General features: G+C 44.8%; 2 protein-coding genes across 5 annotated transcripts; both read left to right on the top strand.

Moving 5' to 3' along the window:
• The first annotated feature begins 959 nt into the window (after positions 1-959).
• On the top strand, positions 960-2,723 carry LOC121591115 (alpha-tocopherol transfer protein-like). The gene is made up of 4 exons (XM_041911506.1): positions 960-1,297; positions 1,388-1,495; positions 1,565-1,923; positions 2,017-2,723. The coding sequence occupies exons 1-4, from the start codon at positions 1,014-1,016 to the stop codon at positions 2,142-2,144; spliced, it is 879 nt and encodes a 292-aa protein (XP_041767440.1). The 5' UTR covers positions 960-1,013; the 3' UTR covers positions 2,145-2,723.
• A 4,690-nt stretch (positions 2,724-7,413) lies between these two features.
• LOC121588209 (putative sodium-dependent multivitamin transporter) lies at positions 7,414-17,380 on the top strand. 4 transcript variants are annotated; one of them, XM_041905908.1, is made up of 7 exons: positions 7,414-7,730; positions 14,085-14,259; positions 14,681-14,902; positions 15,018-15,358; positions 15,427-16,069; positions 16,155-16,571; positions 16,765-17,380. In XM_041905908.1, the coding sequence occupies exons 2-7, from the start codon at positions 14,146-14,148 to the stop codon at positions 16,843-16,845; spliced, it is 1,818 nt and encodes a 605-aa protein (XP_041761842.1). In that variant the 5' UTR covers positions 7,414-7,730; positions 14,085-14,145; the 3' UTR covers positions 16,846-17,380. The 4 variants fall into 4 exon arrangements, with proteins under 4 accessions (XP_041761842.1, XP_041761839.1, XP_041761840.1 ...); XM_041905905.1 differs by lacking the exon at positions 7,414-7,730 and adding an exon at positions 8,918-10,201; XM_041905906.1 differs by lacking the exon at positions 7,414-7,730 and adding an exon at positions 13,830-13,974.
• The last annotated feature ends 107 nt before the right edge of the window (positions 17,381-17,487 follow it).

Raw genomic sequence — 17,487 nt, 5'->3', positions numbered from 1 at the left:
CTTGCTGCAGGGAGAACGGTCCTTATGAGGATTGAACCCACGACGGATATATTATTAATGCCGTACGAATTGACGACTGTACCACGGGAATGCCCCTCGTTGCGATTGCGGCGATAACGAACGAATATTTCTTTTGAGTAAGCCAATACACCATTAGGCCGTCAATATTCAATAAAAATTCATGTATTTTTATTGACGTCAGCCAAATTATACTTTTAAAGTGTTTAAACATAACATACATTGACAGTTTACTATGACTAAAAATTTATATTTTACGTATGAAGTACGCATATGGTCTTTAGATTTTAGATAATACAGGTTTCTCATCAAATTCAGATTAAATATCCTCGCTTTGCCCTTGCTGGGTATGAAGTAACAAATAAAAACATAAAACAAAACAGAACTCTTGGCATACAATCAACCAGCGACCTACTCCATTGCACGATGTTGATGGCAGAATTACTGTTGGCTTGCGTCAAAGACACATTTTTTATTTATGTTTTCATTTTTTGTCAATTCTAACCGACTTGGCGATCCGAAACCATGACGTCTGTACGGCGATACGGTACAAGTCTGTAGAAAGACATTACATTCTCATTCATCCAGATGAGATAAAACAAGTTAACTGAATTACTGCAATAACAAGCAAAATAGCATGTAAGCAAGACCTCCATCAGATCGCGCTAACCCGCGAAGATCATGCATTGGGGGGGTTTCAATTCCAGTATCTAAAACCTCGCACATTTAGGTTTTTATATCGTAACCTTTAGCCACTCTGGCTCTTCAAGGGTTAATTCTATCTTTCCAAGGCCTTCCGCGTGCATATTTGCTTTAATGGATTAGGAAGCTGGACGACAAAAACGACACTTAAAAAATCCCTTCCGTACCCCTGGGTCTTGCCACTGTGGGTCATGTCCGGCTTAGAAATTATTTAGGCTCCAGTCAACTGCAGCACTCCAGCGAATAAAGTTTGAAGTTGCTTTGCACATCTCCATTCTGAAAACCTGCTCGCGATGAAAACCATACAGTTCGCTAACGTCGAAGACCAGTACCGAAAGTATGCAGGCGAACTGCGAGCTACTGATGTGCAGAAGTTAGGCGAGTGGGTGAAAAGCCAACCGCATTTACCACCAGTTACCGAGCTCGAATTGATCCTGTTTCTACACTCAAATTACTACGATCTGGAGGCGGCACAACGTACGATCGAGTGTTACTATACCTTTCGAACGAGCTGTAAGAATCTGTTCGGCAACAGAAACCTCGATAAAGATGCGATACTGATGGCGATGGATGTACTGTGAGTAAAAGTGAACAATAAATGAATAAACTTTGAAAAAAAAAAGATTGTGCGAATGATAATAAAACAAATGCTGAACTCATTTTGCAGCGATTTATCTATCCTTCCCGAACTAACGCCCGAAGGATATCGAGTGATGCTGGCCAAGATCGTTGACCCAGATGCAAGTAAATTTTCCCTCAACTCCTTGCTGACGCTGTAAGTATTTCCTTTGATTTGTTTCAATCTTCAGTTTGATAATGTTTATCTACCCTCCCATACCCACAGTGCGCTCATGTGTGTTGATATTCAACTTTGGGAGGAAGGATGTAATAACGGATCGATCCTCATCATCGACATGGACGGCATTCATCTTGGACATCTGCCGAAGCTGGGCATATTTACGCTTAAAGATTTGCTGTACTTCATACAGGAAGGCTTACCAATTCGGCTTAAGGGACTACATCTTGCCAACGTGGTGCCGTTCATCGATCGCATCATGACCATGATCAGGCCGTTCATGAAGAAAGAGTTGCTTGAAATGCTCCATTTACACACCAAGATACATACTCTTTTCCCTTACATCCCTCAACATCTCCTGCCTTCCGATTATGGAGGTATGGCACAGTCACGCAAATCCTTACGAGGTAATATTACATATCGGTTTCGGTGCCTGATCGACATGGTTTGAGTAAGTAGTTTATTCTACATTTGTTTTTTGTTTTTGTTTTTTTTTTCAGATAATTTATACAACTACACAATCAGTTGTGGAGATCATCTAGCCAGATACGATCAGGTCAAGCGGGTTGACGAGAACAAACGACTCGCCAAACCACGCACAATGGGGAACTTTTTCGGATTGCTGTGATCTGCACAGTTAATTCCAAGCTTGTGGTGCTCTATTTTTTATAACCTCCCTAGCTACTATTTTTTTCTCAAAGTATCGATCATAAGCAATAGTAAATAATACAATATAAAGACAATAACTCGAACGACTCAATAACATGCCCGTCATGGGTTCAAGTCCCGAATAGACCGTGTCCCCATACGTGTAGGACTGACTATCCTGCTATGTGGTAACAATAAGTCACTGAAAGCCAAGGTCACTTCACTAGTTGGTACAGCCAGGCCTTGACCGACAGCGGTTGTTGTGCCAAAGAAGAAGAAGAAGAAAGACAGTAAACAAGCGCACAATAAAATTTCTTCTCCGAAAGAAATCCTGTTTTATTCAGAAGTAAAGGTAAAGGTCTGGTGGTAAAGTTGTCAACTCGGATGACTTAACAACATGCCCGTCATGGGTTCACGTGCCCCCATACGTCGTAGGACTAATGATCCTGCTATGGTAACAATAAGTCACTGATAGCCAAGCTAATTTCACTTGTGGGCACAGGCAGGTCTTGCCCGGTTGTTCTGCCAAAGACGAAGAAGAACGTCGATAATAACAAAATTATCTCTTCTTCTTCTTTGGCACTATAATAACACAAAACAACTTCGTATCTAATTTAGCCTGCTGCCACAACAAGGATGGAGATCTGAACGTTTTTTCATATATTCAAAAAGAAAGTTTAAACAGCAAAATCAAATTACAAATGAATTTTTATTTTTCATGATGATGCCGTCTGTTCTCGAGATTCGCGGTTTATGCGTTCCCGAGGAATCCGCGTAGCTCGAATATCCGCGTAAGTCACATTTCCCCGCTAGTCTCCAGGTGGTACATGTAGTCCCCGAGATACACGGTATCTTAAACGCGTATTCATAGATACTCAGTTTCTAAATTCTCCGAATCTGCGTAAGTCGAGAACCGCGTACCTCGGGAATAGACTGTACCTAAAACATGTGTTTACCCAAATAGCCAAAATTGCTTAAGCAGCCAATCTTGGCAAGCTATAGTTCGCTGCTTGAATTCGCCTCTTGCAGTAGATAAAATGCATCAAAGATCCAGGTAGTCCTTCTAAATAGCGCCTAAGCAGCTTCCTTATGCCACGGTGCCGGGTATTTTTTGTGTTTTATTTTCTTTGTGTTTTATTTTCAAGCAAGGCGTCATCATTGAAATAAACAACACAATTTTTTGTTTTTTTTTTATGTGCATGTTTATTTGTGAACTGTAAATCTTTATAACGTTCACAGAATTATAAATAATTTAGAGTTAACTCAAAATCACTTCACTTAATATTGATACTTCAAATAACTAATATAACTGCAGCACAAACCACGAGACTGCGTCTGTCTTTGACACTTTGACAAGAACCACCTTGTACCGATGTCATGCATTAAAAAGCTATAAAGTTCCACCAAGTTCGGCACACATTCTTAAACAGCCTTAAAGTTCCATCGTCAACCCTACAGATAGTACTTTTCAGCCGCAAAGTTCTAAAGAGTACCGTGTGCTTGTTAAAAAGCTTTATGGTTCCACCAAGCTTTTTTTATGGCGTTTCATCTCTTAATCACCCACAAAATACGACATCGGAACGATTTTTCGTTAAACATCCCCAAATCAGCTATGGAGTTCGAGCTGGCTATTTGGAAAAGTTATGGAAGTTCAAAATGGAGCTGAAGTTGACCAAGGAGAAGCTGATGAAAACCGTGAAAGAACTGAAGCCAACGGAGGAAAAGAGAGTTGGCGGCCTGGTCTGAAAGAGATGGAGAGGCGCGTCATATGATCGTTTTGGCCGTGGAAAACGATCAATTGGTCCACATTTGCCGGAAAACTACCGCGAAGGAAATGTGGGACACTCTCATGAGCATCCACAAAGTAGAATCTATGAATACGATGATGACGGTATTGCGAAAAATCTGTTCTTTGAAGCTGCCAGAAGACGGCAATCTTCCAGACTATCTTAAGCAGTTGACGGCGATGCACAATCGTTTGGAAGTTGCAGATGAGGGCTTAAAGCCTCGACAGTTTGTGGCTGTAATGCTTTCAAGTCTTCCTATGTCCTACGGAACACTCATCAACGTCATCGAAAGCTACCAGAAAGATCAAATCCCGGTGGATTTTGTAAAGAATAAATTGCGCGACGAGTGGTGTCGCGTGCAAGAATGTTACGATTTTCAAAGTGGCCCGAGTGATGAAAAGGCGTTGAAGATTGGAACCAGCATCAAGGCTTTGCCAAAAATGAAGAAACGTGAAGTTTGTCATTTTTGTCAAGAAGAGGGACATTTTATTCGAGATTGTCCACTGATGGCTGACGTTCAAAAAGATTTTTGTATGAAAAACAACCGGAGAGGTACCAGAGCCAACTTAGCTAAAGAAGTTCACCCTAAAAAGGAGATGTGTTTGAACGTCACATCAGCATGTGAAGGAAACTGGTGGTATCTGGATTCTGGCGCGACGTCACATATGACAAACAATGAAATTTTTATGAAAAACAAAAAATCGTCCAGACAACCGGAGATTTGCTTAGCTGATGGGACGAATATAGTGTGTAAAGGTACTGGTATTGGAACAATCGTGTCTGATACAGACAATGGTGATCGAGTGAAGGTTACGCTTAACGATGTTATGATTGTTCCATCACTTGCCGGAAATTTGCTCTCGGTCAGTAAGATATGTGATCTTGGATTCAACATTTTATTCGATAGAAACGGTTTCAAAATTATGCGAGGACAAGAAACAATGATTTTAAGCGAGCGACATAGTGGACTCTATCGACTGAAAAATTGCGTGGAAAAAGTACTACTTACAAAATCGAAACACCCGGAATTGTGTGAACATCTGTGGCTCCGTCGTTTAGGCCATTGATATCCCGAAGCCATCTCTGCGATTGTTCGAAAAGAACTTGGATATGGACTGCAAATCAAGAGGTGCGATGTTCAGCGTGTCTGCGGAGTGTGTTGTGTAGGAAAATTAGTCGCTTATCACTCTCGAAAGAATCTTCAAGTAAGTCGAATACAGTTGGTGATTTAATTCATTTTGATATTGGAGGCCCTATGGAAGTTACTACACCGAGAGGTAACAAATATTTTATGACGATGTTAGATGATTTTAGTGGATATACTGTTATCTGTCTGTTGATGGCAAAGTCAGAGGCTGAGTATAAAATACATGAGTATTTTAACTTAGTAAAAAATCAGTTTGGGCGCTATCCAAGAATCCTACGCACGGATGGAGGAGGAGAATATTCTGGAGCAAAATTGAAGAAGTTTTTAGCGGAAAGTGGGACTATTCATCAAAAGACAGCTCCTTATTCACCTCAACAGAATGGGAAAGCGGAACGAAAGAATAGATATGTTGTGGAAATGGTTAGGTGCATGCTTGCTGAGTCTGGTCTCGGAAAGCAGTATTGGGGGGAAGCAATAACGGCTGCAAACTATTTGCAGAATCGGCTTCCATCATCATCAATTGAGAAGACACCGTATGAATTTTGGCATAATAAGAAACCATCATATAGTCATATCAGAATTTTTGGTTCGGAAGCATACGTACATATACCCAAAAAGAAGCGTTTTAAACTTGATGTAAAGGCGAAGAAAATGGTTTTCGTTGGATATGCTGAACAACAAAAAGCCTTTCGTTTTTTGGATCGTAAAACTAATCAGATAGTGATTAGTAGAGATGGTAAATTCATAGAAATGCCCGAAACGGATTTGGAGAGAAACAAGACTGAATCGATTGAACCATCTATCGAAATGGTGCAACTACCATCGTCGTGGACCACATTGATAAAAAACTACGAAAGTATTGTAACACAAACCGAAACAGTGGCTGAGATTGAAGATCATGAAACCACCATCACACAGTGTTACGTTTGACACTATTTGCTTTTATTAAAACACTTATAAACAACAAATAAAAGACACAATGAACAAACAATTAAAACGTATACTGTACGGTGGCCGCGCACCAGCCGCACCGAGCGCCCCTGCCGAGAGCTCCTGCTCGATCGGCTCGCCAACACACTCTAACTGTGCGCTCGGCACACACTAAGCCTTGCGCTGCTTAGTGTGTGCGACAGTGTGCGTGACACACTGTCGTCCTCCTGGACGTTGACCGGTGGCAGCGCAACTGCCACGGCAAGTCCAGGGGTCGGCACGGCTGCCCACAACACACAGGAACAATGATACATGATGAACCATTGGATGAACTGGACGATACGGTTTATGAAAACGCGTCCGAGGGTGAACAGTCATTTCAAGAACTTCAATTAGACGAAATTCCTCGACGATCATTGCGACCTAATAAGGGTGTTCCTCCCAAGCGGTTGGTTGAGGAAGCTTTAATCGCCAAAGTAGAGGAGAAGGAACTTACAAACATACAGGAGGCGCTAAACTGTGAGGACAATTTTGAATGGAAGCCATGGCCGATGAGTTGAAATCCCATGCAACAAATGGTACATGGGATTTGGTGAATCTACCCGTAGGCCGTAAACCAGTTGGTTGTAAATGGGTTTACAAACGGAAGCGAAACGCAGCTGGCAATATTTTGAAATACAAAGCGCGACTGGTGGCACAGGAATTTAGTCAAAAATATGGGGAAGATTATGATGAAGTTTTTGCCCCCGTTACGAAGCAGACAACCCTGAGGACTTTATTGGCCATTGCAAGCATGAAAAAGCTGATTCTGAAGCACTTCGATGTGAAGACTGCATACCTGTATGGTAATCTCGACGAGGAGCTATATATGAAACAACCTGTTGGCTATGAGAAGAAAGGAGCAGAAAAGCTGGTATGTAGACTTAGGAGGAGCATTTACGGGCTGAAGCACCCGATGCTGGAATCATCGATTACATGACGTTTTTGTTAGAATGCAATTTGTGCAAAGTAGTGCGGATCACTGCTTATACACAAAAGATATTACCGGCGATCGAATCTACATCTTAGTGTACGTCGATGATATTTTAGTCGGAAGTAAGAAAGAAGCTCATATAGGGGAAATTTATTATTATTAGTTGAAAAAGGAATTTGAAATGGCGGATCTAGGAGACCTGAACTATTTTTTAGGTCTAGAAGTTCATAGACAAAATGGAAATTATAGTATTTCAGTAGAGAGTTACATCGAACGAGTTGCTAAACGTTTTGGACTCCGTGAAGCGAAAATTGCAAAGTCACCCATTGTTGTGGATGATAGGCGACCCCTGTTCTCACCGCCTGTCGTCCTGTCGATGGTGGAGTCCCAGGGAGGATGCCAGTGTGCGCACGCACACTCCGGCGCGTCCATAAGCACCGCACGATCAGAGTGTGTGGAACAGCCGATAGAGCAGGAGCTCTCGGCAGGGCACGCGGCCCGTTTTACTGTGATTGTATATTGTTTTCTCAGTAAATATAAAGCGTTCTGTTTGTGCCGTGTAATACTTCAATACCGTCTTTATGATTCATTTGCTCGGACACAACACCCATGGAAGAAGCATTCGCAAAGATGGAAACCTATAGTGTCCTAGTGCAAGATTCGTCTACGTACAGAAGCCTAGTCGGAGGACTTTTGTATATCGAAGTGTGTGCTAGACCGGACATAGCGGTGAGTACATCACTACTTGGACGTCGTGTGGCCTCACCAACAGAGGCAGATTGGACAGCTGCAAAACGTGTAGTACTTTATTTGAAAGGGACGAAACATTGGCGATTACACTATGACGACAAGGCAACAGGTTAAGTTGTATATTCAGATGCTGACTGGGCTGGAGATCTGAAGACCCGAAAATCGAATCTGGAATGTTATTCTTGCTGGCAGGAGGAGCTATTTCCTGGGCTAGCCGATTACAAACATGCGTCACATTATCGTCAATGGAAGCAGAATTCGTGGCGTTGAGCGAAGCGAGCCAGGAAATCGTTTGGTTACGTCGTCTGTTGGAAAATCTTGGTGAAGCTCCACGACAACCTATTGTAGTGATGGAAGACAACCAAAGTTGTATAAAATTCATAGGGTCAGAGCGTATAAATCGACGTTCCAAGCATATTCAAGGGAATGCTTTGTGAGTGAATTATGCAATAATAGAATAATTAAACTGGAATATTGCCCTACAGAAGAAATGTTAGCTGACATGCTAACCAAGCCGCTTGGAGCAATCAAGATAGTCAAACTGTCATTACAATTGGGTTTAAAATCCTAATTACCTGATTACGTTGAGGAGGAGTATTGGAATAAGCAACATATCAGAGTTACATAGTAGGCTTGTTATATCTTATTTAATGTTCATTCTGATTCAATAAACGTTAAACACTACACATACTTTCAATAGGGCCTGCCAGTGAACTTTCCAGTATGCCGGTTTCACAAACAACTGCCTGCGCTCTAGATGCCCGCGGAACGGAAAATTAATGAAAATCAGAGCCGGGCAGAACGTGTTGATGCGAATTAGGGTTCTACGCTTTGCAAAGCAAACCCTCTAGTGTGAACTAGCGATTCCATTTTTACATTACAGCGTTTGAACTCATTGCACTTTTTTGGTTGGATTTGTGAAAATTGAACTTCATCGCCGCAATGTTTGTTAACGACTTTTTTAAGCACCGTAGCAATCATGAACGTTTACCACACGCTATGGGGGGACTACCGAAAGAGATAGCGCTATGGGGGGAATGAGCACGGACGACGCATGACAGCCATTGGTTGTCTGACGCACCACCATATCTAAACCTATGACAGCCCGCTCAGGGGTAGGAAGAAGAACAGGGGACGGGTGCTGCTTGACAAATTTGCCGTAGGGGGGAAAAAGAAGGCCTGAGAAAATGCGCGAAAGGCAATGATTTCTTCGGTCGCTTTGCCCAGCGGGCAGCCGTTGTATTCATCGATACTCCTCAGCTGACGGACGTGTTCCCCGTTTGCTCGCGCTGCTCGCATGATTTTCCGGCGAAATTTTTTTCACTGCTTGGAAAATTCAGCTCAATTCTAGTGAAATGGCAAGATAACAATGCACCATATCGTTCCTTTATTGGTCTTGTGCTGTGCATTCGTGAAAAGTGCTCGAAAAGATGTAGTGAGTCGTGAAAGTTTGTATGTGAAGCGTTGTTTTTTTATTGGGAGAAATTTTTGAAGCACCTCATCCACCGCTCCCTTGTGCGTCTGTCGTCCAGCGAATAACCCAAATATTTTCGGGAAAGTATGTATGCGCGTGTATGTGTATACTGTATACAAAGTCGTTGATGCGAATACCTTGACGATTGACCCTCGCGGTCGCCGGTACGGCACGGTGGTTCTGTGACCGATGATGTCTGTAGCTGCGTTGAGTTTGTTATTTATAATTCCCAGCCTTTCGTGATATTCTGCAATGTTGCACATTTTACTGCTTCGCACGCCGTGCATTTGACAGTTGCACAAATCGCACGTTTGCGAGCGTCTCCATAGTTACAGTTGCGCTCGGTGCAACACAGCAGAGCGAGTTGAATTGCTGTGAGGATAAAGAGTGCGTTAGCACCCGGAACAGCGTCGCTCTTGCCACAGAACGGAACGATTTGGCCTGCAGACCGTCTAAACAGTGATTAGTGAATTGTTTATCAGTTCGCCGTGTGCGAACCGAAGGCGAGACCTGCGCAGTAATAGGGAAACGAAAGAATGATTGGACATTGGTGTTGTAGTAGCAGAGTAACGTGCAGTGATTAAAACAAGAAGTGGTGTCCCGTTAACGCTAACTTCTCCGCGTCGTGAAGGCCGTCCGTGTGTATGATAGATAGAAGCGTATTGGTTCCCTGTTGCAGTCCGATGCTGGCGCAACGTTGGCCCTGTCCGGCGGGACGGTTCCAAAGGTCACGCTGTCAAGAGTAATGTGCTAGTTTTGATGGTGTGCCGCTTTTCGTAAGGTTGTGTACAGTTTACACGCTGCACGTGCGAAGCAAAAACACCTTCATTAATTCGCTCTCGGCAGCAGTGAAAAAACACTACTGAAAATTGTGGCAGTGTATGTGGCGTGTTCGCAACTTCAAATCGTCATTTGCCAGCGGATTGCACACTCCTACTTACATAATTGTGCCCGTGTTGCACCAAAGTGATTGCATGTAAGTAAACAAAGTATTCACTACAAACCTCACGCTTGGAGTTATTAGGGTCAATTTTAACCCATCTTCAGTTAACCAATATGACACGTGACGTCATACCAGTGTTAGTGGTTCGAGATCGGGGCACAGGGATAGGGCACGGAGCACGCGGGATTGTTTCGTCACAACCATCACGCCACACAAACACACAGCGTATAGGAATGCTTCTGCCCTTGCTCACACAACTATCCTATCGCGGTTGTGCGTATGCGTGCGTAGCATCTAGTCGCTCTTTTTATTCTGCGATCAATGAAAACGGCGCCACGAACTGTCGTCATATGACAACTCCCCATAACAACGTGTTGTACTTGCTGACCCTTCACAAGCGGAGCATGCGTAAATTCAAGGTCGATTTCCGTTTCTTTTCTCCTGAACGATATCGCTCCCTCTCTTTCTCTGCTCTCGAACACATTCTGGTTCTCTTCTGATAAGCGTTTTGAAGGGCTAACTAGTGCAGAGCTATCAGCAATCGGTAAATAAATTTTTGGTATGGCGTGATGCATGGAAGATTACATTTTCAACCGGTATAGCTTTTATTAACAACGCTATTTTTTTTCTGAATTGACATAAAATTTTTGTGCATTCGCAGTATCCAACTTCTCTCACTAAAACTCCTGCATGTCTTAACCTTCCCTAAATTCTACCACGCATCAAAAAGAAAGTATTTGAAGAATGTTTATGAACAACACACCCACCGGGCGGTGTTTGGCAAGGAATGTATTTTGACACTAATTTATGTTTGCCACCCGGTTGAAATCACTTCAACCAAGCAAGAGTGTCGTCGGCCAAAATAGAAGGCGCGCAAAAAGAGACTCGCGCCAAAAACCGTACTTCTACAGATTAGGTGGCCGGCCGCAACATTGTTGTTAAACTGCTAAACTGTGTACGGTTGTGGTAAGAGCGATGGTACGACATGGTTGAATAGGATAGAGATCACATCTAAGCATGATAGGGGCCCGATAAACCAAATAAAACATGGTCAGGTAAAGCCAATTAGTTTTATATGGAAAATAAATAAAGGAACCTACACATCAACTAATTTGAATCTGCTTGAAAAAGTAAGATTCTTAGAATTTATAAGATACACTGTGTTCAATTTCAATTTGATGAATTTTAAAATATTTTTAACTTAAATTCAAACTAGTAGATTATACAAAACTGCAAGATATTGTGGATTATGCTATAATATAAGTAAAATATAATTCCAAATGTTCCAAATCATTTAAAACCGTATCGTTCTGGAACCAACACACTTGTAAATGTAATTGAATAAATTTTATTGGTTTTTGAATAAGATGTTGAACCTTTTCGAACGAGCAACGTGAATGCGCTGCACTTTGATTGCAATTAGTCGCGGCTGCTGATCGACTTAATAATTCGAATTAGCCTTGCCTAGAAGAAAACTGTAATAAAGGACCCAACGATAAGAAAGCTTGTATTCTACCGGTTGTAGTTATTCCCGCTTCGTAGCAAACAATGTAAGCACAATGTTATGTAAATGCAAACAAATGCACAATCAAATCGATTCATTAATATGCGCCTTGAAATGTGCACCAAGCTGTGCTCGTATCATGCTACATCAACCGTACTACACTCCTACTCCGTCATTCCTGTGTATTGTAACACGTTTCAACTATAAACAAAGGTGACCTTACGATTATCCTTCTGATAGGCGTCGCTGCTAACTTTTACCCACAACATAAACAAGTCGAGTTTTTTTCGCGGCTTTTTTACCCTTGCCATTCACGCACAGGAAGTAGTTGAACGACCATTAACCGTCAATTGCCTACCAGCCCAGCGAAAGAAACCGCACGCGCCTGTATCTTGCAAACAGCCGTCGTGTTATGTGTTTTGACTACACAATTAGTGGCAAACAGGGTGGGATGGTTGCTTATCTACTGCTCCCTTTATTCATCTTGCGGTATAGATGGTGCAATTACCCTGCCCGAAAGATACGAAGATGGTCATCTCATCGTGGCATTTCGCTTATCGGCACACCATAATAATGACACCCGCTCGATTAGTGTGATTTTACAATACGCTTCCATCCGGTTGATAGCAGCAATGCTGCTGCAACAATGTTGCAACCCCGCTGGGATGAACATCCGCCCAGCGAGTGATCGATCGTTCTTTGCAACTGTTCCTAATCAACACACCAGGGCGAGAAGAATTGGAGCACAAGGTCGGTACGATTTGAAGTGTTTTTGTAATGCTCAATGGACCTATCCCAATTACCGCGTGAGACACCTTAATTGAGATTCGATGTTTTGTACCCAAATGTTCGTCTCGTGGCGCTTCTGCATGTCGCGGTGCAGGCTAATTGAAGCAATAAACATAATACCACTCCATCGTCTCCCGTCTACCCGGACGATCTTTGTCTGCTGTTTCCCAACGGCAGCATGGGTCTGCTGCATGGGGAAGATTCTCATGTCAAGCTGGCCCCTTACCATTAAGTGCCTTTAATTGCTGTGTCCGAAAAACTGACAGAACAACCAAGCGAGAGGAGAACACTTCCAGGCGCGAATTGAATAAAGAGGCTTGGCAAAAGAGTTAAAAACTTCGCGTCATACACTCAAGAGCGTGTGGCATCTGATGAGGGTGTTATTCAGCACTCTTTTTTTTGTCTCAAAACGAAAGATAAGACGATCAGCTGTTTACGTCGTGCTTGCACGGGGAAAAAGGTGTCAGTTGTGAAGGATTAACTTAATTATAGGTGTTGTAACCATTGTCTATTGCATCTTGTTTGAAGTGTGTGAGTGTGTGTGTCTAAACGCTTCTTATCGTTTGCAGCTTGAGTGCGGTCGAGTCTCGCTTACAAAGCGAACGCCAATGTTATCAAGCTCCAGTCAACAATACCATCAGAGAGAAGATGAAACGATATGGTGAAAATGCTTTCCTTTCATGTTTGACTGCCTTTTTATACGATACAGCACGATACAACGAGCCTCAAAAACACAGAAATCAGAAATCTCTCCACCCCGGTAACCGAAAGGAAATGGTAATTGAAAGGGCGTCGATCTCTGCCACCTTCTTGACACGGTTCGAAAATTTGGGCTGTCCGCGTCATAAAAAGAGTAACGGACGGCCGGAGTTTCCTTCCGCGGGTGTGTAACCCTTTGACACAGTTTCCTGTCGACGGTTTTACACCTTCTTCCCGTTGCGCTCAAGAGCCCCGTTTGCTGACTTTGGTGGCTACAAACGTTTCTTCGGTGGGTCTTGGCGGCACACGCTTGTGAAACCACTCGAAACAGTCAGCATTTGCCTTTAGCCCACAAAGCGGACATGACGAGTTTGGCCATCAAATAAAACAAACCACACTCTCACACAAACACACACACGAGAAAAGTACACCGAAAGCCCTCCCGTTCGGTCCTCCGGTAAACCGCGTGGACGATGGCTAATCGATCTCCTGAAGAACCGTCTGAGCGAGCGCGGGTGGTTTCTTTGAGCACGTGTAATTACTCGAACGATGTCTCTCTTGCCGTTGCCGCCATAACCACACTGGGCAGAGGTAGAGAGAGTAAGAGAGATTGTGTACGCGCACGCTTTCCGTCGGATTTCCGTCCGGTCAGCAATATAATGAGACTGATGGCGTCCGCCGCCTGGCAGTCGTTCAAGTCGGCACCGAGCGTGAAGGAGACCAGTGCAACCCGCACTAGAATGCCATAAAGTTTGGGAAGCTAAACGAAGTGTGTTGGTTGGGGTGTGTTTTGTAACGAACGTAAAAAGAGCCGGTAATTAATTTGATGTCATTAGCATTACAATGTAATTAGGAACTGCCCGATCCTCCCGATTGTCTAGCCGGCACTCTCTAATCAGTGTGTATCATTGGTTCTTCTTACAGTGGACTGCCTGACAGTGCCTAAACATATCACCATTCAAAAGAATCTGGCTGCACCATTATCATGGCTTCCGCGTTCGGCGTGTGGGATTACGTCGTGTTCATTGCCATGCTGATGATATCGGCGGGCATAGGCGTGTATTATCGATTTTCTGGCGGCAAGCAGAAAACTAATGCGGTACGTATCAAAATTATTATACTAGAAGGTGCAGATTGGGACCAAAGTTGGAGTAGTTGTGCCGAGTTTAAATCTAGTTTGAGCGCTAGCGAGTTAAGTTTGTATAAAACACAACGTGAAACAAACATGCACCTGGAGCTCCTTGTCCCACCAATCGACGAGGGAAGAATAACAACCAATAAGAAGAGAAAATAAAACAGCAACAAATGCCTTCCGATCATAGAACAAAACTGATTGGAGGATCAGCTAGGTCCAATGCGCGCGTACCCAAAACGCGATCGTGCGATCTTACGCTGGACTTTGGACCCCACCTGAGGCGACAGTCAAAAAAAACCCCTTGCGAACCCGATACTTAGCTCGTTCTCTCTTCCCCCTTTATAATGTTGGCTTTACTCTTCCTCGCTCGCGCTTACCCTTGCAGGAGTACCTGCTGGCGGATCGCAACATGTCGATCTGGCCGGTGTCGTTCAGCCTGATGGCCAGCTTCATGTCCGCGATCACACTGCTGGGCGTGTCGAACGAAAACTACCAGTTCGGTACGCAGTTCGTGGCCATCAACCTCTCGTACGGACTGGCTACCCCGATTGCGGCCTACCTCTTCCTGCCAGTATTCTTTCGCCTGCAAGCGTGCAGTGCGTACGAGGTAAGCGGTGTACTCCATTATTTCACGGTTATCAAATTCTTCGATAACTATAGGTTCTTTGCTGCTTGTAAGTATTCATGTACGCTTTTCTTTCTTTCTTTTCTGCCACTTTCAGTATCTGGAAAAACGGTTCGGCAAGAAGACGCGACTAGCTGCCTCGCTGGCGTACACGCTGCAGATGATTCTGTACATGGGCATAGCCGTGTACGCGCCAGCCCTCGCGCTGCAGGCCGTCACAGGACTTGACCAGGCGTACTCGATCCTGGCGATCGGTGGCATCTGCACGTTCTACTCAACGATCGGCGGCATGAAGGCGGTACTGTTTACCGACGTCTTCCAGTCGGTGCTGATGTTTGCCGCCATCTACGCGGTCATTATTTGCGCTGCTGTTAAAGCGGGCGGACTCGGCCCAATATGGGAGGCAGCGTCCGAGGGCGCCCGGTTGGAGATTTGGAAGTAAGCGTCACTTTACACTGCATGCTTTCTTTCCCAACGCTAACCAGCGGTACCGCCATTCTTTACAGCTTCGATCCGAACCCGACCACGCGGCACACCTGGTGGACGCTAACGATCGGCGGCATGTTTACCTACTTGTCGCTGTACGCCGTCAACCAAACGCAAGTGCAGCGGCTGAAGACGTGCAAGAACCTGAAGTCCGCCCAGAAAGCGCTCTGGCTCAATTGGCCCATCCTGTCGCTGCTCAGCCTCAGCACGTCCTTCAGCGGGCTGGCGATCTACTACTACTATCGCAGCTGTGACCCGCTGCGCCAGGGCAGGATAAAGGTGCGCGATCAAACGATGCCACTGTTCGTGGTGGACGCGATGGGCGATATACCCGGGCTGCCGGGCCTGTTCGTGTCCGGTATCTTCTCCGCCAGCCTGTCGACCGTGTCGGCCGCGCTCAACTCGCTGGCCGCCGTCACGCTCGAAGACTACCTCAAGCCGCTATACCAGAAGGTGAAGCGGAAACCGATGCCCGATCTGCAATCCAGCTTTCCGACCAAGGTGATGGCGTTCCTGTACGGTGTGGTTTGCATAGCGGTTGCGTTTCTCGCCCAAAAGATGGGTGGCGTGCTGCAGGCATCGCTCACGATTTTCGGCGTTGTCGGGGGACCGCTGTTTGCGCTCTTCACCATGGGAATGTTCACCACACGTGCCAATCAGCGGGTAAGCTCACGATCGATACCGTCTGCTATTTACTATTATTTGTTCATCCGTTGCTTTTTCTGCCTATTTTTTTTATTGGTCCCAGGGCGTGATAACGGGCCTGCTGGTGGGTCTGTCATTTTCTCTGTGGATTGGGTTCGGGCAGCCCCGACCACCGCTAAAAACGCTCGACTTTTCCGTGGAAGATTGCTCCGACTTTGGGGGCTACAATCAGACCAGCCTGCCGCTGGCGATGGCGCAGCGAGCTGCCGAACCGCGGGACGACTCCGACTACTTCTATCTGTACCGATTGTCTTATCTGTGGTTTAGCGTGCTGGGCTATCTCGTGACGTTCCTCGTTGGCTACGGTACGAGCGTGCTGTTGCGCTGGCGCGGTGCGCAGGGCACGGAACGCATCTACCTCGACGAGCAGCAGACCTATCTGAACACTGACCTCTTCTCGCCCCCGGTTGCACGTGCCATGAAGCAGCGGTTGGCGAAGTTTATCGAGAACGGTGGCGATGTACGTATGACTTCCCTGGAGTGTGTGAAATGAAGTCGATGATTCATGCGACCACTCCGAACATTCCCTTTCCGTTCCCTCGCCCAAGGCAATCCTTCGCCCTCGGACACTAATGCTTTTTTTTCTCTCTCTTCCTTACTAACTACCTTACTTCCGTTTCCTGTGTTCGGTGTTTGGTTTACGCATACGATAGATTGACGCCACGGTGAGACAACAGAATTCGAGCAGGGTGGACATTCCTACGACCGCTAAGCAGGATGTAAACCACCCCTAACGCCCCCCCCCTCAGCGCACCAGCTTTCCTTATCCCACCTACCCCATCCAACTGTGGCTGTGTCGAGGTACGAGAGCGTATCTTCGGGGTGCGGTGTTGATGCACAATATTGGTAAACCCATGTACAGTTATGAGTGCATGCACGGGTGTACCAGGTACAAGGCACAAGAAGTGTCACGCGCCATTACGTTACACTTTCGAATGGTTTCGGCGACTTAATGAATCGGTAAACGAATACCGGCCAGTTACAATATGGGAGGAGTGCACAGACACTGAGACAAAAAGTGGATATATGAAAAGAAGGAGAACAAAAATAACAAGTCTTCCAGTAGCGCGACGCACTACCACAAACAATACCAAATAGGAACACAGGATCAAAGTGTAACACTGCGAAGAATCATAATGATCGTGCTGCTGCTTGCTGTGACGCGCTGTAGGCATCTGCCTTGCGAAATGTTTCCTGCAGCCGTACATCAACGAACTTGAGACAAATAATTTAGGTAGCAAATTGAACGGTGTATAGCAGTAGTTGCTACAAGCGAAAGAAGGCAGCACACAAATTGTACTTCATAATTATATCGTTTTTTTGTTGCTTTTTATCAAGCTTCCGGATGAGGCGTGTGCATGTAAAAGTATACACAG

This window comes from Anopheles merus, chromosome 2R (assembly GCF_017562075.2).
Source record: "Anopheles merus strain MAF chromosome 2R, AmerM5.1, whole genome shotgun sequence".
Classification (NCBI taxonomy): Eukaryota; Metazoa; Arthropoda; class Insecta; order Diptera; family Culicidae; genus Anopheles; species Anopheles merus.
Note: the sequence above shows the minus strand (reverse complement) of the source record. Positions and strands in the feature narration are given on the sequence as shown.

Excerpts from the sequence above, each read along its gene's own strand:
- LOC121591115 (XM_041911506.1), top strand. The coding sequence starts at position 1,014 with ATGAAAACCATACAGTTCGCTAACGTCGAAGACCAGTACCGAAAGTAT. Across the intron at positions 1,298-1,387 it reads CTGATGGCGATGGATGTACT|CGATTTATCTATCCTTCCCG; the intron begins GTGAGTAAAAGT and ends CTCATTTTGCAG. Across the intron at positions 1,496-1,564 it reads CTCAACTCCTTGCTGACGCT|TGCGCTCATGTGTGTTGATA; the intron begins GTAAGTATTTCC and ends CCATACCCACAG.
- LOC121588209 (XM_041905908.1), top strand. The coding sequence starts at position 14,146 with ATGGCTTCCGCGTTCGGCGTGTGGGATTACGTCGTGTTCATTGCCATG. Across the intron at positions 16,070-16,154 it reads CCACACGTGCCAATCAGCGG|GGCGTGATAACGGGCCTGCT; the intron begins GTAAGCTCACGA and ends TATTGGTCCCAG. Across the intron at positions 16,572-16,764 it reads TTATCGAGAACGGTGGCGAT|ATTGACGCCACGGTGAGACA; the intron begins GTACGTATGACT and ends CGCATACGATAG.